The sequence below is a fragment of the Rattus norvegicus genome, chromosome 1 (genome assembly GCF_036323735.1).
Source record: "Rattus norvegicus strain BN/NHsdMcwi chromosome 1, GRCr8, whole genome shotgun sequence".
Lineage (NCBI taxonomy): Eukaryota > Metazoa > Chordata > Mammalia > Rodentia > Muridae > Rattus > Rattus norvegicus.
In genome coordinates, this window is record NC_086019.1 from 131266790 (window position 1) to 131281467 (window position 14678).

Consider the following 14678-nt stretch of genomic DNA (forward strand, 5'->3'; position numbering starts at 1 on the left):
CTAGAGATGCAGTCTAGGCTCCACCTTTAGGCCAGACCATTGCAAAGGATCTTGGGCCTAAACCTCTGACTGCTGCAGACTCTTAGGAAGTTCTTTTGTTTTTTAACTATATTTTATTTATATGAGTACACTGTACAGCTGTCTTCAGACACACCAGAAGAGGGCATCCGATCCCATTACAGATGATTGTGAGCCACGATGTGGTTGCTGGGAATTTAACTCAGGATCTCTGGAAGAGCAGCCAATTTACTCTTAATGGCTGAGCCACCTCTCCAGCCCATGAAGTTTCTTGTGAGAATTTAAAATTCAAACTTCTGGGTCAGCTTCAAGAGGCAGAGGCAGGCAGATCTCTGAGTTCCAGGACAGCCAGGGCTACCTAGAGAAATCCTGTCTTGAAAAACCAAACCACTGTAATGAGATCTGATGCCCTCTTCTGGTGTAACTGAAGACAGCTACAGTGTGCTTATATATAATAAATATTAAAAAAAAGAGAAAGAGAGAAAGAAAAAAAAGAAAAAAAAGAAAATGTATGAGAGAGAGAGAGAGAGAGAGAGAGTGTGTGTGTGTGTGTGTGTGTGTGTGTGTGTGTGTAGAAGTCTTAGAGCTATCCTTGGCTGTCTGCATGTCTGACTATATGCCTTCTGAGAATCCCTAGCCCATGTCTTCCTGCTTTGTTTCACCAACTTAGCCTTGAGCCTCCTTAGCTACTTTTCTTTGCTCCACAAATGGGAGAAGCACCCAGTCAAGGCATATCATCCAACGACCAAAGACAAACCTTTTTTCCAGGGATCACTGGCTTGTCTCCCCTCCAACATGACTTTGATCACTAGGAGTCCCATGCACTGGGGTTTCCGAACCGCCACAAGTAATGCTTGCTCTCTCTTCTTCCACTTCCTGTGCTGATCTGACACTCTCATCCCATGTGCCTGCAGTTGTGAATCTAACAGAAAAACCCCTTGGTGGGAATGGACTACCTGTGAGCATGCCCAACCAGTCCTTGAGACATCACGTGGTCATGTGACTTCCTTAACCATCACATTTGCATATATATAAATTAAATACACACACACACACACACACACACACACATACACACACACACACACACACACGGAAACAGAAAACTTGGGCAAGCTTGTTTGCATGCTACTACTTGCAACTGTGGAAACTGAGAGGCAAACCGAAAGCAATCTGGCTCTTTTCCATTGTTCATGGCTGCAGAAAGAAACAAAAGGGTCTGGGACCACTGGGGACTCCGCAGAAGTCCTGCTGATCAGAGATTGGCTGCAGAAAGCCAGGAGCTTGTGAAAGTCCACTACTGGCCTCTCTGTTACTTCATGTGCTACAGCAAGGCTTGGCAGTAAGTCCAAGGGTCCCTGGGCTTTTTCATGATTGGAAAAGCAAAAGTCCAAAAGCTAACTCAAGGATCAAGAGTCTCCTGCCTGCCCTTGTGCTGTCAGACCACAAAGTCAGTGCCCCAGTGGCCTTCAGTGCAGGACACTAGTGGCCTTGCTGCATTTTTCAGCTAGACAGGGAAACCCTGAGAATAGACTCCAGGCCCCATATTTGGCTTGATCCAACAGAGTGTGGGGTTGAAAGTGAAATGTGAACAGGCAGCTTTCAATACCCCAGGCCTCTAGGTGACACCCACAGGAGGACTGATGGCCGGCAATTGGCCTAGGGTGGTGGGGGCAGGTCAGGGACAGTGTGTGGTCAGAGGACATACTTTCTCCTGGTCGGCTCCTCCTTAAAAGCAAGTGTGCTGTTGACGGTAATGGCTATTGACCCGGTGTTCAGCCATGCCCCATGCCATGCTCACACAGGGCAGCGATCTCATCTTAGCAGTGTCCCTTAGGGAGAAATACCTGAGCAGACAAGTCACATCACTCAGGACCAAAAACAAGCCTTTCTGCCAGAGGTCGCCTGCCTGCCTTCCCTCCAAGGCAACTCTGGTTTCTTTGGAGTCCCATGCACTGGGGTTTCTCAAGAACCACAGAAGGAACCAGGTTGGCCCTGGGGCAGGATTTACCTTCACCGCTTCCCAGCTGGAATTCACCAGGTGCTGCCGGAAGGGCCCAAAACCTGAAACCAAAGATACCCAGGTTTGCTCAAACCAGCCCACAACACCCAGTTACAAGTTCTGCCACCCGGTAACAAGTTCCCATAGGCCCCAGAGAACCACAACCTCGCTAAACTGGGGGCTTCCTCAGAATTGTCTGTACGAAACATAGTCAGGGATCCCAAAAGGGAGTGTGTGGGAGAAATGACTCAGAAGTTAAAAGTACCTCCTGCTGGCCATGGCTGCGGGTTGCTGTGATAAACTACCCCAAACCATCCTGGGTAGGGTGGGGTTGTTTTGGTTTATGTTATTTCCTGTCAACAAGGAAAGCCAAGGAGGAACCCGGAGGCAGGGGGCACAGAAGGACTCTACTTACCGGCTTGCTTATACAACTCAGGACCACCTGCCTGGGAGTGGCTCTTAGCTTGCCTATCCCTTCTTTATGAATTAGCAAATAGATAAATTAAATAAATGCCCCCACAGACAGGTATTTAGGTTGAATCTGATGGAGGCAATTCAGTTGAAGATCCCCCTCTTTTTTGGTGTGTCAAATTGACAACAAAGATAAGCCACCATGCTGCTCTTCCAGAGGACTGAGTTCAGTTCCCAGCACCCATGTTCAGAGCTGCACAATATCTGAAACTCCAGCTCCAGGAGATCTGTTTTCTTCTCAGGCATAAAAACACAGGCACATATGTTCAAGTGCATGTGTGTGTGTGTGCACGCATATACAAACACACACACACACACACACACACACACAGTAACAGATTCATAACTAAAAGACTGGTCTGGGGGCTAGAGAGATGGCTCAGTGGTTAAGAGCACTGACTGCGGGGTTGGGGATTTAGCTCAGTGGTAGAGCACTTGCCTAGCAATCGAAAGGCCCTGGGTTCAGTCCCCAGCTCTGGAAAAAAAAAAAGAAAAAAAAGAAAAAAAGAAGAGCACTGACTGCTCTTCCAAAGGCCCTGAGTTCAATTCCCAGCACCCACATGGTAGCTCACAACCATCTATCATCGTTGCGATGACCATTTCTGCTGTGTCTAAAGACAGCTACAGTGTGTTCGTATACATAAAATAAATTAATAGATTTAAAAAAAGAAAGAAGGGGTTGGGGATTTAGCTCAGTGGTAGAGCGCTTGCCTAGCAAGCGCAAGGCCCTGGGTTCGGTCCCCAGCTCCGGGAAAAAAAAAAAAAAAAAAAGAAAAAACAAAACAAAAAAAAAGAAAGAAAGACTGGTCTGATCCACTTTCACAAGTCCCCACAAGCGCTGGAATGAAATCCAGACTGTATTAGTTGGCTTTTCTCATAGTTGTTACAGAATACCTAACGGAAACAGCTTCAGGGCAGGGAGGATTTATTCTGACTCATGGTTCAGAGGGCCAAGTCCATCACAGTAGGACAAGGTTGTTTGGGTATGAGAAGAAGAGCCAGGCTGTGGGTTGTTCATAAATAGCAGCAGTCAGGAGTGAGTGCTTCTGCTGAATGGGAAGTGGAGCTACAGATGCCAAGGTTTGTTTCCAAGCCACTTCCTCCATCAAGACTCTACTCCTTAAAGACTCCACAGGCCTCTCCAGGACCGCAACCCCAGCTAGTGGCCAACTATTCAAGTACATGAATTTCACATTCAAACTGTAATACAAGCCTTGTGGAGGACCAGAAATAAACCCTTGTGAGCATGCCCAGTGGCTGTTGACAAACGCACCAAAGAAGACCCCATTTTCAATAAATGGTATTGTAGCAACGGGACACTTGGGATGACTATTGTTAACTGTTAACAGGATCTAGAATTGCCTGGGAGCCAGGCCTCTCTGCATACAATAGGAAGCATATTTAGATAGTGTTCACTGAAGTGGGAAGACTTGTCCACTGTGGGTGGTGTCATTCCCCGGCTGGGGATCGTGGCCTGTCTAAGTAGAGAAGGGGGCTGCATTCATCTCTCTGCTTCCTGATCGGAGACTCAATCCTGCCACAGTGACTTCCCTGGTACAGTAGACTGCCATTGAACTATGGGCCAGAGTAAACCCTTTCTCCCCTAAGTTGCCTTTGTCAGGGTATTTTCTCACAGCACCAGAAAAGTAATTAAGACAGAAACCAAGAGGCAAAATCCTGCTCTCTTATGGCCTACAGCTGAGACATACGTAAATTCAAAATGGAGAGCAAGGCCTTAGATGCAAGAAGACTGAAACTTTTAGAGGAAAGAAAAGTGGGTGGGTGGGGGGTGTCTCAGGATCCTTGATCCAAAAAGAAAACACGGACTCATAATAATCACAGACGTTGAGGTCGCTGTGGGTACGGCTCATAGGGTGATAGGGGTACAGGTAATGTGCCCAGAGCCTTGGGTTCAACCCTAAGCATGAAAAAGAAAAGAAAGCACAGACTTAGTAGGTAAAGCGTTTGCCCGGCCTGGGGTTCAAACCTAGCCATAAAAGCAGCCATGATAGAGCACATGTGTAACCCGAGGAGATCAGATGTCTAAGGCCATCCTCTGCTACACAGTAAGTGTATCAAGTTGGAGGCTAACCAGAGCTTCAGGAGATCTTTATGGGAAGGTGGTTTTGGATTTAAGGACAGGGTGTGGTATGAGGGGTCCAGCTGTGGTTCTGTATCCTCCGCTTCCTCCCTCTCAAGGTTTTCAGACGCCACTGCACACTGGATGGGAAGGATGAGACAGAGTCCAGAATGGATGGTGTCTACAGGATCAGGGCGAGGCTGGGAGTGTGGTGTGTGTATGTGTGTGTGTGTGTGTGTGTGTGTGTGTGAGAGAGAGAGAGAGAGAGAGAGAGAGAGAGAGAGAGACTTCTCCAACCATCTTCAAAGAAACAGCTCTCTTACACAATCTTGGCTTCCGAGCTTACCTCTACTGCAGTGGTGTGATGGTTTGCATATGCTTGGCCCAGGGAGTGGCACTATTAGAAGGTGTAGCCTTGTTGGAGAAAGTGTGTCACTGTGGGGGTGGGCTTGGAGATCCTCCTCCTAGTTGCCTGAGGATGCTCAGTCTGTTCCTGGCTTCCTTCAGGTGAAGATGTAGAACTCAGTTCCTCCTGCACCATGCCTGCCTGCTCCCGCCTTGATGATAATGGGCTGAACCTCTGAACCTGTAAGCCAGCCCCAATTAAATATTGTCCTTTATAAAACTTGCATTGGTCATGGTATCTCTTCACAGCAGTAAAACCCTAACTAAGACAGGTGGGCTTGTATGAATACACTTTATTTGGGGTGAGCCAGGGTTATATATGGACCTTGGAGAGTTGGAAGTTGTTTTCAAGGTAAATGGACATCCTTGGTTGGAGTTTAAAGTTCTGTGAACACCTTCGCTGTAATGAAGAGGCATTCCAGGAATCCCAGGTACTGGCTGGTTTGGTTCTTATCAGGAAAAAGAGGAAGTCTGAAAGTCTGCCGAGGAAGACTTCCTACACAAGGATTCCCACACAAGGTCAGAGAAGGGGAAGACCAGCTGGTAAACAGCCCTCCATGTTGCAACAAGTTAGAGGAGCCACCTGGACATGGTAGATTTCAACCTTACTTAGCAGGGTTTCTCCACAACAGGGTTTCTCTGTGTAACCTTGGAACTCACACTACAGACCAGTTCATAGGGATCTGCCTGTCTGCTGGGACTAAAGGTGTGTGCACCACCATCACCACTGAAGAGTCTGTCTTAAAACAAAACAAGACAAACAAACAAACAAAAAATAAAACAACAGAGTTTAAGAGTGTCTGCTCTTTTTAAAAACTCTGTTAAGAGGGAGAAAAGTGATTACAGGGAACAGTCTAAAAGCATGTATTTGTTGAATGAAAACGATTATGGGGTATATTTAAAAGGTCTAATTAAAGACTAGGCAAGAGAAATGAGGAGTTTGTCACTGCAGGGAACTTACACAGTCACCACAGAAGCACATGAGAGAATGTTTTAACTTCATAGTTCAGAGCCTCAGAGAGGCTGGTCATGCTGGTAAAAGCCCTGCACCTGGGAGGCTGAGGTAGGAGAATCAAAAGTTCCGGGCTAGCCTGGGCTACATAGCAAAATCCTGCATCGAAATAAAATAAATTGTTGTATCTTATCACAGCAACAGTACAAGTAGAACAGTTATTAACAGCCTGTGGAAGACATATAGATGGGTTACAGTTAGGGTATTACAAAGAACACTACTGTGAACAATAATTTCCAGTTCTGAGATTAATGTTCAATTAATAATATTAATTAGTAGTAATAAATAGTAATGTCCATGTAATAATAAGACATTAAAAGGAAATATGACCACAGTGAAATATGGCAACCATCTACAAATGCTGGGAGGAATGAGAAACTGGGTCTCACATATTGATGGGAATGAGAAACACCACTTTGCATATGATGATAGATTTTCTTTTTAAGAACTGATAGTGGACTAATCAATAAACACATCTACACCTGGACAGTGTAGACTATCTATATGTTCTTCCACAGGTTGTTAATAACTGTCCTACCTTTACTGTTGCTGTGATAAAGACAACAACAACAACAACAACGAAAATCAACTTAGAGGAGAAGGGAATTCATTTTAGTTTATAATTATGTTATAATCCATCACTGTGGGGAAGTCAAGGAAGGGAGTTCAAACAACTAGTCATATAGCATCCACATCAAAGAGGAGAGAAATGCATTCATGTTCACTTGCTTGTGCTCAGCTTGATTTCTCCACTCTCCTACAGCTCAAGGATCCCCAGTCTATGGAATGGTACCACCCACAGTGGGCTGGGCCTTCTCATATCAATCAGTTAATTGTCTTAATTGTGGGCACAGACATACCCACAGGCCAACCATTCCTAGGGAATGTTGACATGCCCACAAGCCAACCATTGCCTAGGGAATGGTACTGCCTACAGTAAACTGAGTCTTCTTACATCAATTAGCTTGACTAAGATAATCCCCAAAAGACATACTCACAAGTCAACCTAATTCCTCAGCAGTTCTTCAATGGGACTCTCTTCAGGTGATTTTATCAAGTTGACAATTAAAGTTAACCATCAAAACAACTTAACAAGCTATGGAGCGATCCATATTGTAGAATATTATTCTGCCATGAAGAGGGGCCAGAAAGTAGAAACAACCTACAAGTTTATAAATTGATGAGTGAAAACAAATGAGGAGTAATCCATACAGTGAAATACTTTGTGGCAAAAGGACCTGAAGTATTGATACATACTACAACATGGATGAAACAAACTGTTTCAAAACACAACATCTTCTAAATCCATGTGTGCTAGATGTCCTGATTAGGCACAGTTATAAAGAGAGAAAGTGAATTTGCCATTCCCCGGGGATGTACTTATTGAATATGGGCTGTGACATTGATGGGATCTCTTTTAGCATCTATTTCTCTGTATCTATACTAAGAGGCATCGAAATGAAAACTTTAAATGAGTGCGGTGTACAGCATGAGAAGTGTGAGTATGTATGTGTGCTACATGACATGCATGTATGCAGGTGTGCACACGGGTGCATGAATGGAGGCTAGAGGAGGACATCAAATGTGCTTTACTGTCACTTTTCATCTTATTGCTGAGACACAGATCCTCCTGTCTCTCCCCCTCTCTCTCTGCTGGCATTACAGGTTACATGCACGGATATAACTTTTTAGAAATCAGGCTTAGGCAGCAAACATTCTTACCACCGTGCCAGCCAAGCGCTACATCCTAATGAATTCATTCACATTTTAAGATAACGTACCTAGGAATGCATTCCCAAACTTGGATGAGCCTCAGAGGGATCACACTGAAAAAAAAAAAAATTCCCGCAGCAGATGGCCACATACTACCTGATTCCGTGGTCATAATATTTTCACTATAAAAATAACTGGAAAAATAGCAAAGAGATTAATGGCTGTCAGGTGAAAAGGTTAATAAAGACTTGATTGTATCAAGAGACGGCCAGGATACTGCTAGGTGTGTCTGGGAGAGAGGATGATGTTATGAGGGCTTGACCTAATGAATGCTTTGGTTTAATCGACTTTTCAAAAAGACATTTATTTTTAATCATGTGCACAGGCCAGAAGAGGGTGTCAGATCCTTGAGAACTGAAGTTTTATGGTTGGTTGTGAGCCAACCATGGGTGGGTGCTGGGAATCAAACCCTGGTCCTCTGGTAGAACAGCCAGTGCTCTTAACCACTGAGCTATCTCTCCAGCCTCCACAAATGGTCATCATTCTTTGATGATTTAAAATTTGAGTAAACTACTTTGAGGTGGTAGAACTGTGGGTGGTGGGGCCAGATTGGAGGGAGTGGGTCACTGGGAACACTTCCTTGGGCTATCCTGGGTTCCTGTCAGTGTTACAATCTGCTTCCTGTCCGCCATCAGATGAAACCTTCTTCTCTACTTTTCTCTGTCACCATGATGTTCTCAATCATCAAGTCTCAGATACAATGGTATCTGAATGGAAATTTCTGATGAGATTTATAAAGTAAGCCTCTTCTCACGTTACAACATCACGACCAACATGAAAACTAACTCTGTGGTGGTCGGCTTTGTCAATCTGATGTAACCTAGAATCTCTGAGGAGAATCTCCATGAAGGATCATCTGCATTGTGTTATCTGGTGGGCATTTCTGTTGGAGACTGTCTTGTTCATTGATGTGGGGGTGGGTAGTTCACTATAGGCAGTGCCATTCCCTAGGCATTGGGTTGCGAACTATAAAAAGAATGGAGAAACCGAGTTGAACATGAGGAAGCAAACAAGAAAGTATCTATGCATTTCTCTCTGCTCTTGGCTGTGAAGATGATGACGCCACTAGCTGTCTGAAGTTCCTGTGCCGACTTTCTCACAACGATGGACTGCAACCTGGAATGGTAAACACAGATGAACTCCTTCCCCCTTTGTCATCTTTTTGTTTTCTGGATATTTTATTACAGCCAAATGAATCTGAAAAGCACACCAAGTGTTAAAATGTGGGAAGGAGGTGTGGAAGAAGCTATAAAGGAGTAGCATGGGAGGGCGTTTTGAGGTGGAGGCAACTCCAGGAAGACTCACACTGGTTGAAGTTGTGTAAGGCTATCTGTGTGCTAATGCACATATGCTCATTCCTCAAGGCCCCGCCCCTTTCTCCTTCCCTTTCTTCTCCCTCTCTCTCTGCTTCTCTCTCTCTCTCTCTCTCTCTCTCTCTCTTTCTCTTTTTTTCCGAGCTGGGGACCGAACCCAGGGCCTTGCGCTTGCTAGGCAAGCGCTCTACCACTGAGCTAAATCCCCAACCCCGCTTCTTTCTTTCTTAATAGTACTGAGGTCAGTATGTTGGCCTTAACATTGAAGATGCCAGCATCGGGCAACTCTAGTGAGAGTCGTAAGAAGTTCTCTCTGCATTTCTTTACAATTTCTTCTTGATCTATATTTCTAAAATGAAAAACGTGTGGCTTCCTACTGCGGGGAGGCTAGCCTGTCAGACTAGCCTCATCTCAGGTTGGGCTGCAGGAAGAGTTGAGCATCGTCCTACTTGGTTTCAGCTGGAGTTATGACTGAGGGTTTGAGTTCCTTGCCTGGCTCTCAGTGTATACTTCTCAATTTCCACACATCGAGACTGCGAGAGGTCAGGATACTACATCAGTCTCTGGATCCCTGGGCCTCTGGAGTAGATGGCAGCACTGGAAGGGGATCCAGCTGTGCCTGACAACTGCTGAGTGTATGGGTCATGGCCCATCAACAGGATTGGTTCACATGGAGAAAAACCTCAGGGGATAGGAAGTGTTTCAACAGAAGGGTCCACCATCTCAGAACTACCATCTGGCTTTGACTGATAGGATACAGTCTTGCAGCTGCTGTGGGAACCTTCAGCCGTAAAGAATGGCGTAGAAAATGTTAAGATAAAGTAGAAAGACTGAGAAGCCAGCTTCCTCTAGGATCATGAAAACCCCATCAACACACATATCACGTGCCTTAGAACCATAATTCAGCTTTGAGAAAACTCCATCCTTGTTTGTTTTAAATCAGGAAAGACAACTCAGGGAGCAAGGTTAGAAGGTCTTGTTTTGCTGGGCTAAGCCTCATTCACCATCAAGACTGCCTTGGAGTGGCGTTGGGGAGTCAGCCGGAGAAGTCTTGGTAGAATCAGGGAACCAGTGGGAGGACCGCAGGCTTGGCTGGTCTCTCATTTTACTGTTGGTACCGGCTGATACGTTGATCTTAAGGCTGTGTGTTAGAATCCTTGCACACCTACCATCTGTCTACATGCCAGTTGTCAAGACAAGATTTACACACCCAGCAGATCCAAGAAAATGAAGACCCCTCCCCCCCATTCAAAACATTGCTAATAAAGGCAGGCCACACTCTGGGACCCAGAGGGCATTTCCCGGTGGCACCTCACTCCCAGCCACTACAGGCTGATGAGAGAAATGTAGGGTAAGATGTGAGTCTTCATTTGAGACAGGCACTGCTTTTACCAAGAGTATGATTTCCTGAGAATGTCAACTGTAATTTGAGCCATTTAATCTCAGGACCCGAAATTTAAAAAAAAAATAAAATAAAATAAAAAAGCACAAGGGTGTCTCAAAAGAATGTTCTGTTTTCTCCTTCTGGAAGGCTGATAGTGTGACTCACTGTCCGAAAGCATTTGTCAGAGAAGCTTTCGATTAAAACAGGTGACGGGAATCCTTTATGTTCCCTTTATCGAATACAAGTTGGGAGACTTGAAATGTGCCAAATGTGTCTAACTAAAAATAAATAAAGCTCTTTGGTGTCTGACTAAAAATAAGAGCCTCGTGAGGAAAGAGTAAGCCCGTAGGGACCAGCTGTGACAATGACAGGTGCATGTGGCTGGGGTGACTTCAGATGTGCGCCGAGATGGAGGACAGAACAGCCACCATTCCTTCCAGGCTAACCTTTTGGGGTTCGGAGGCATTAACCAGAGCGCGCGTGTGCGTGTGCGTGTGTGTGAAGGGGTTCAGCACCGGTGTGTGTGTGTGTGTGTGTGTGTGTGTTGGTTCAGTGTTTTCATAGTAGCAAAAGCACCATGGGGGTGGGGGACTGCAGTCTCCAAGCCGTGGTCCTTGTAGGATGGTGAGGGTCTGTTCAGTCTGAATCTGCAATTCTACCCTCTTCACTGGGTCCTAGGCTTAGGGACAGCAGGTCACAGCCTAGGCTCCTCCCCAAGGGGCTGAAGGACAAACAAGGTGTGAGTGAACCCAAGTCACAAGTGGGCACCGCCGTGCATGGCACTCAAGTTATTTGTGGCGAAGGGGCTCTGAGGCAGGAAAGCCTGTGGTTTTTTTTTTTTTTTGGTTTTTTTTTTTTTTTTGTTCTTTTTTTCGGAGCTGGGGACCGAACCCAGGGCCTTGCGCTTCCTAGGTAAGCGCTCTACCACTGAGCTAAATCCCCAGCCCCAAGCCTGTGTTTTTTAATAGGGCAGAGCAGGAAGTCAGCTTCCATCTGGAATTCCTACCAACACCAGTTGCCACTCATGTTCCCCTGGGAGAGCTGTTTACAAGCAGAGTCGAGCAAGTGCGCATTCCAGGCCCCAGCAGAAAGCAGCCAGAACCCGGAAAGCAGGGAGAGGTGGGCTTACCGGTCACCACCACACAGCGGGACTGCGAATCCATGAGACCCAGCTGCTGCGCTGGGCTGGTCCAGCCAGGATCCAGGACAGAAAAGACCACGTGGGGAGTGTGGCAAGGCCACGCCCTTGGGAGCAGAGCTAGCGGCTTCTGGACACTCGAGTGTCATAGCGCCGCCAGAACTTCTGTGGTCTCAGCTTAGTTGGCTCTGTAGGATATGTGACAACAAGGTGCTCGACCTTGTAGCGACCAACTGTCCCAAGACAGCGCGGTTACTAGGACCCACGACTGAAATCGCTCAAACTAGGACTGCGCGGGTCACCCGCTCGCTCTGTTGTTTGCACATACCTTCTTGATTACCTTGATTTTTTTTTCTTTTTTCTTTTTCCTCTCGGTGGAAACCCTTGCTGCCCAGAATATTCTCCTGTGTTTGGAAAGTGTGATTTGGTTTGTGATCGCTCTTGAATTCTGCAAAGCATTTAAACAAGCAACCAAACTGACGGTGGGCGGTGGTTGCAAGCACCTGCTACCTAGACCCGGTGGGTCCACCGTCAAATTGATCTCAGTTTTCTTGTTCTTTGGAGTGGGGCTCACCCCCGCCCGCTTATACAGAACATACTGCCTCCCACGCATGTCCCCAGCTGCATCTGCCTGGAGCGACAGGGGCTCACCAGCTGGCTGATGTCTGCTGGCTTCAGACTGGTTCATCCTGTCTGAAGTGCTTCCTACTGCGCTCCCCGGCAAAAGTGCCATCCGATGTCACCCACGGTCTTGGCATTTCTCTGAGTTCTGGATTCATTTGGGCTCTTTTAAAATGTGCCAGAGAAACAACAAAGAGAAACCGTACTTTGGAGACAGTTCTGCTATTGATGTCTTATGCAGCATGCTGGCCTTTCAAAATTACTGAGCTTTGGTTTTGTTTTTTGTTGTTGTCGTTTTTTAAAATGCTAGAGAGAGAGAGAGAGAGAGAGAGAGAGAGAGAGAGAGAGAGAGAGAGAGAGAGAGAGAGAGAGAGAGAGAGAGAACTCACTTTTCTCCTCTCTCCCCATCATCTGGGTGAGGCCAGGAAAGCCAGCCTCAGGTGATCTGAAGAGCCCCAGTAGAGTTAACTACTTAATTGGACACTTGAGACCTTCCCTTTAATTGGCGCTGGAGGTGGGTGGGGTCCTGGCTTCTTTTGTTACCCGGGAAACAGGTGAAAGCCATCTCTTTCTACCTCTCTCCCAGGAGGCTGAGACAGATTCAAAACCCTGGGGGCTTTGTACTGGACCTGGCTGCAGGTGGGGTAGGAATGAGGAAAGGGGTGTGTCTTAGTCTCTCACACTCCTGTGGGTAAATTTGTAGACATTTGTCCAACTCCCACTGCTGAACTGTCCCTCCCTGGTCAGTGGCCTTTACCTATTTCGGTTAGGAGGAATTTGCTTCCTTCCCTGCCACAGTTAAAGCAGCTGACAGACAAAATGTCCCTGTTTGTAAAGGTGGTTGCTGGTGGTGCTGAAGCTCCCAGTGCTCCGGAGGAAGAGGCAGGCAGATCTTTGAGAGTTCAAGGCCAGCCTGGGCTACAGAGGAAGTTCCAGGATAGCCAAGGCTACACAGAGAAATTCTGTCTCAAATAAAATGAAAAAATGTCACGATGTCATGTGACCCTGTTTACGAATGCTTACTTTGCTGAGAGAAAGGAGTCTCTTAACTGCGTTTACCAGTTGTGAGCAATGCTACTACTCTTTTGATAATGGAGCTATAATCGCTATTGCTGCTGTTATCATCATCATCATCATCATCATCATCATCATCATCATCATCATCTAGAAAGGGTCTTGAAGTGTTGCACAAGCTAGCCCAAAACACTTGGGCTCATGTGATACTTCTGTTCCACTTCTCATAAAAGAGCTTCTCAAGCTATGAGAAGGAATTATGGGTATGTGCCGCCATGCCGGGATGATATTATCATTTTTTGTTTGTTTGGTTGGTTTGCTTATATTTGGATTTGACGCAGGCCATTTATATTTTTCCCTTAAACTGGCAAGTGCCCGGGAGTTTCCACTTTCCCAAAATCCATTCATTTTTCTTCTGCCCTAATGTCTTCTCTAACTTTGTGATGAAGTTTTTAAAAATTCCCAACGGATGTAAAACGTTTTCATTAGTCGCAATGACGCATCCATGACTGCGTCCATCCTGACCTGCAAACAAACCACAGTGGAAAGCCTGGATCTTCCTCTAAGAAGCTCCGAGAGGCTTCGATTTCCAGGTCTGGGATTTGCTCTTTCATTTCTCTTTCCAAGGCAAAAACAAATGTTCTTGAACAATTGCTGATGTCAAACCCTGCCTTGAGGCTGATGAAATACAGTAAGCCTGAGAGTTTGTAAGGCAAGGACAGGAGAGGTCTGATTTAACAGAAAGCATGGTAATCTTCCTTACAAGATACTCCCCGGAGGGGAATGTTTGCAATTATATTTGACTCGAGGGCAAGGTGCGACCCTCTCGCTGAACCGGAAAGCAGCCACGTGTTCTCACTGGGGACCTCCGAGATGACATTATCCCCAGACTTCAAATATTTCACATTTTATACCAAACACAGAACTTTGTGGGATTGGTTTTAAATTCCTTACTGCTGAGTGGCGACTTCCTGCTTAAGCAGGAGAAAGGATTACATGGGCTGTTTATTGTCTTGGAGGCAAACAGCTCTCATGGCAGGACTCAGACAGCCGAGTATAGTTGACATCAAGGAGGTTTCATCAAACTGATCAAATTCCTGCAGGGGGGAGGGGAAACGAAATCAATCAGCAGGAAGTGGTGATTGTTTCCGACAGGGATGCAAATGTAGCCCTCCCCTACTATGTCGGGCGTCTCTTTCAGACTTACCGCTTATGGCTACTGTCAGTCACACAGCCCATAGCCAAATTGCTTCTTGTCAGAGCACTAACTGATTCTCCAAAAAGAACGTCACCTCATATTCGAGAGTCATCTCTCCTACTCCCTTGTACCCCAACGGTGGGTAGCTATAAAGTTTCTGTAAAGGGATGCACATGAAGTGCTTCTAGCTTTGTGTAGCACATGGCCTCTGGTGCAGTTCTCCGGTTGGTCCTGCTGCAGTGGGCATGT

At 46.1% G+C, this 14678-nt stretch overlaps 1 protein-coding gene across 1 annotated transcript in view; it reads right to left on the bottom strand.

The window, feature by feature from the left end:
• Nucleotides 1–11692, bottom strand: part of Pgpep1l (pyroglutamyl-peptidase I-like) — a 31202-nt gene extending 19510 nt beyond the window's left edge. Inside the window, 2 exon segments of the mRNA XM_039101003.2 lie at nucleotides 2030–2082; nucleotides 11588–11692. Of these exon segments, the coding sequence (XP_038956931.1) occupies nucleotides 2030–2082; nucleotides 11588–11621 (87 nt within the window). The 5' untranslated portion in view covers nucleotides 11622–11692.
• Between the last annotated feature and the right edge of the window lie 2986 nt (nucleotides 11693–14678).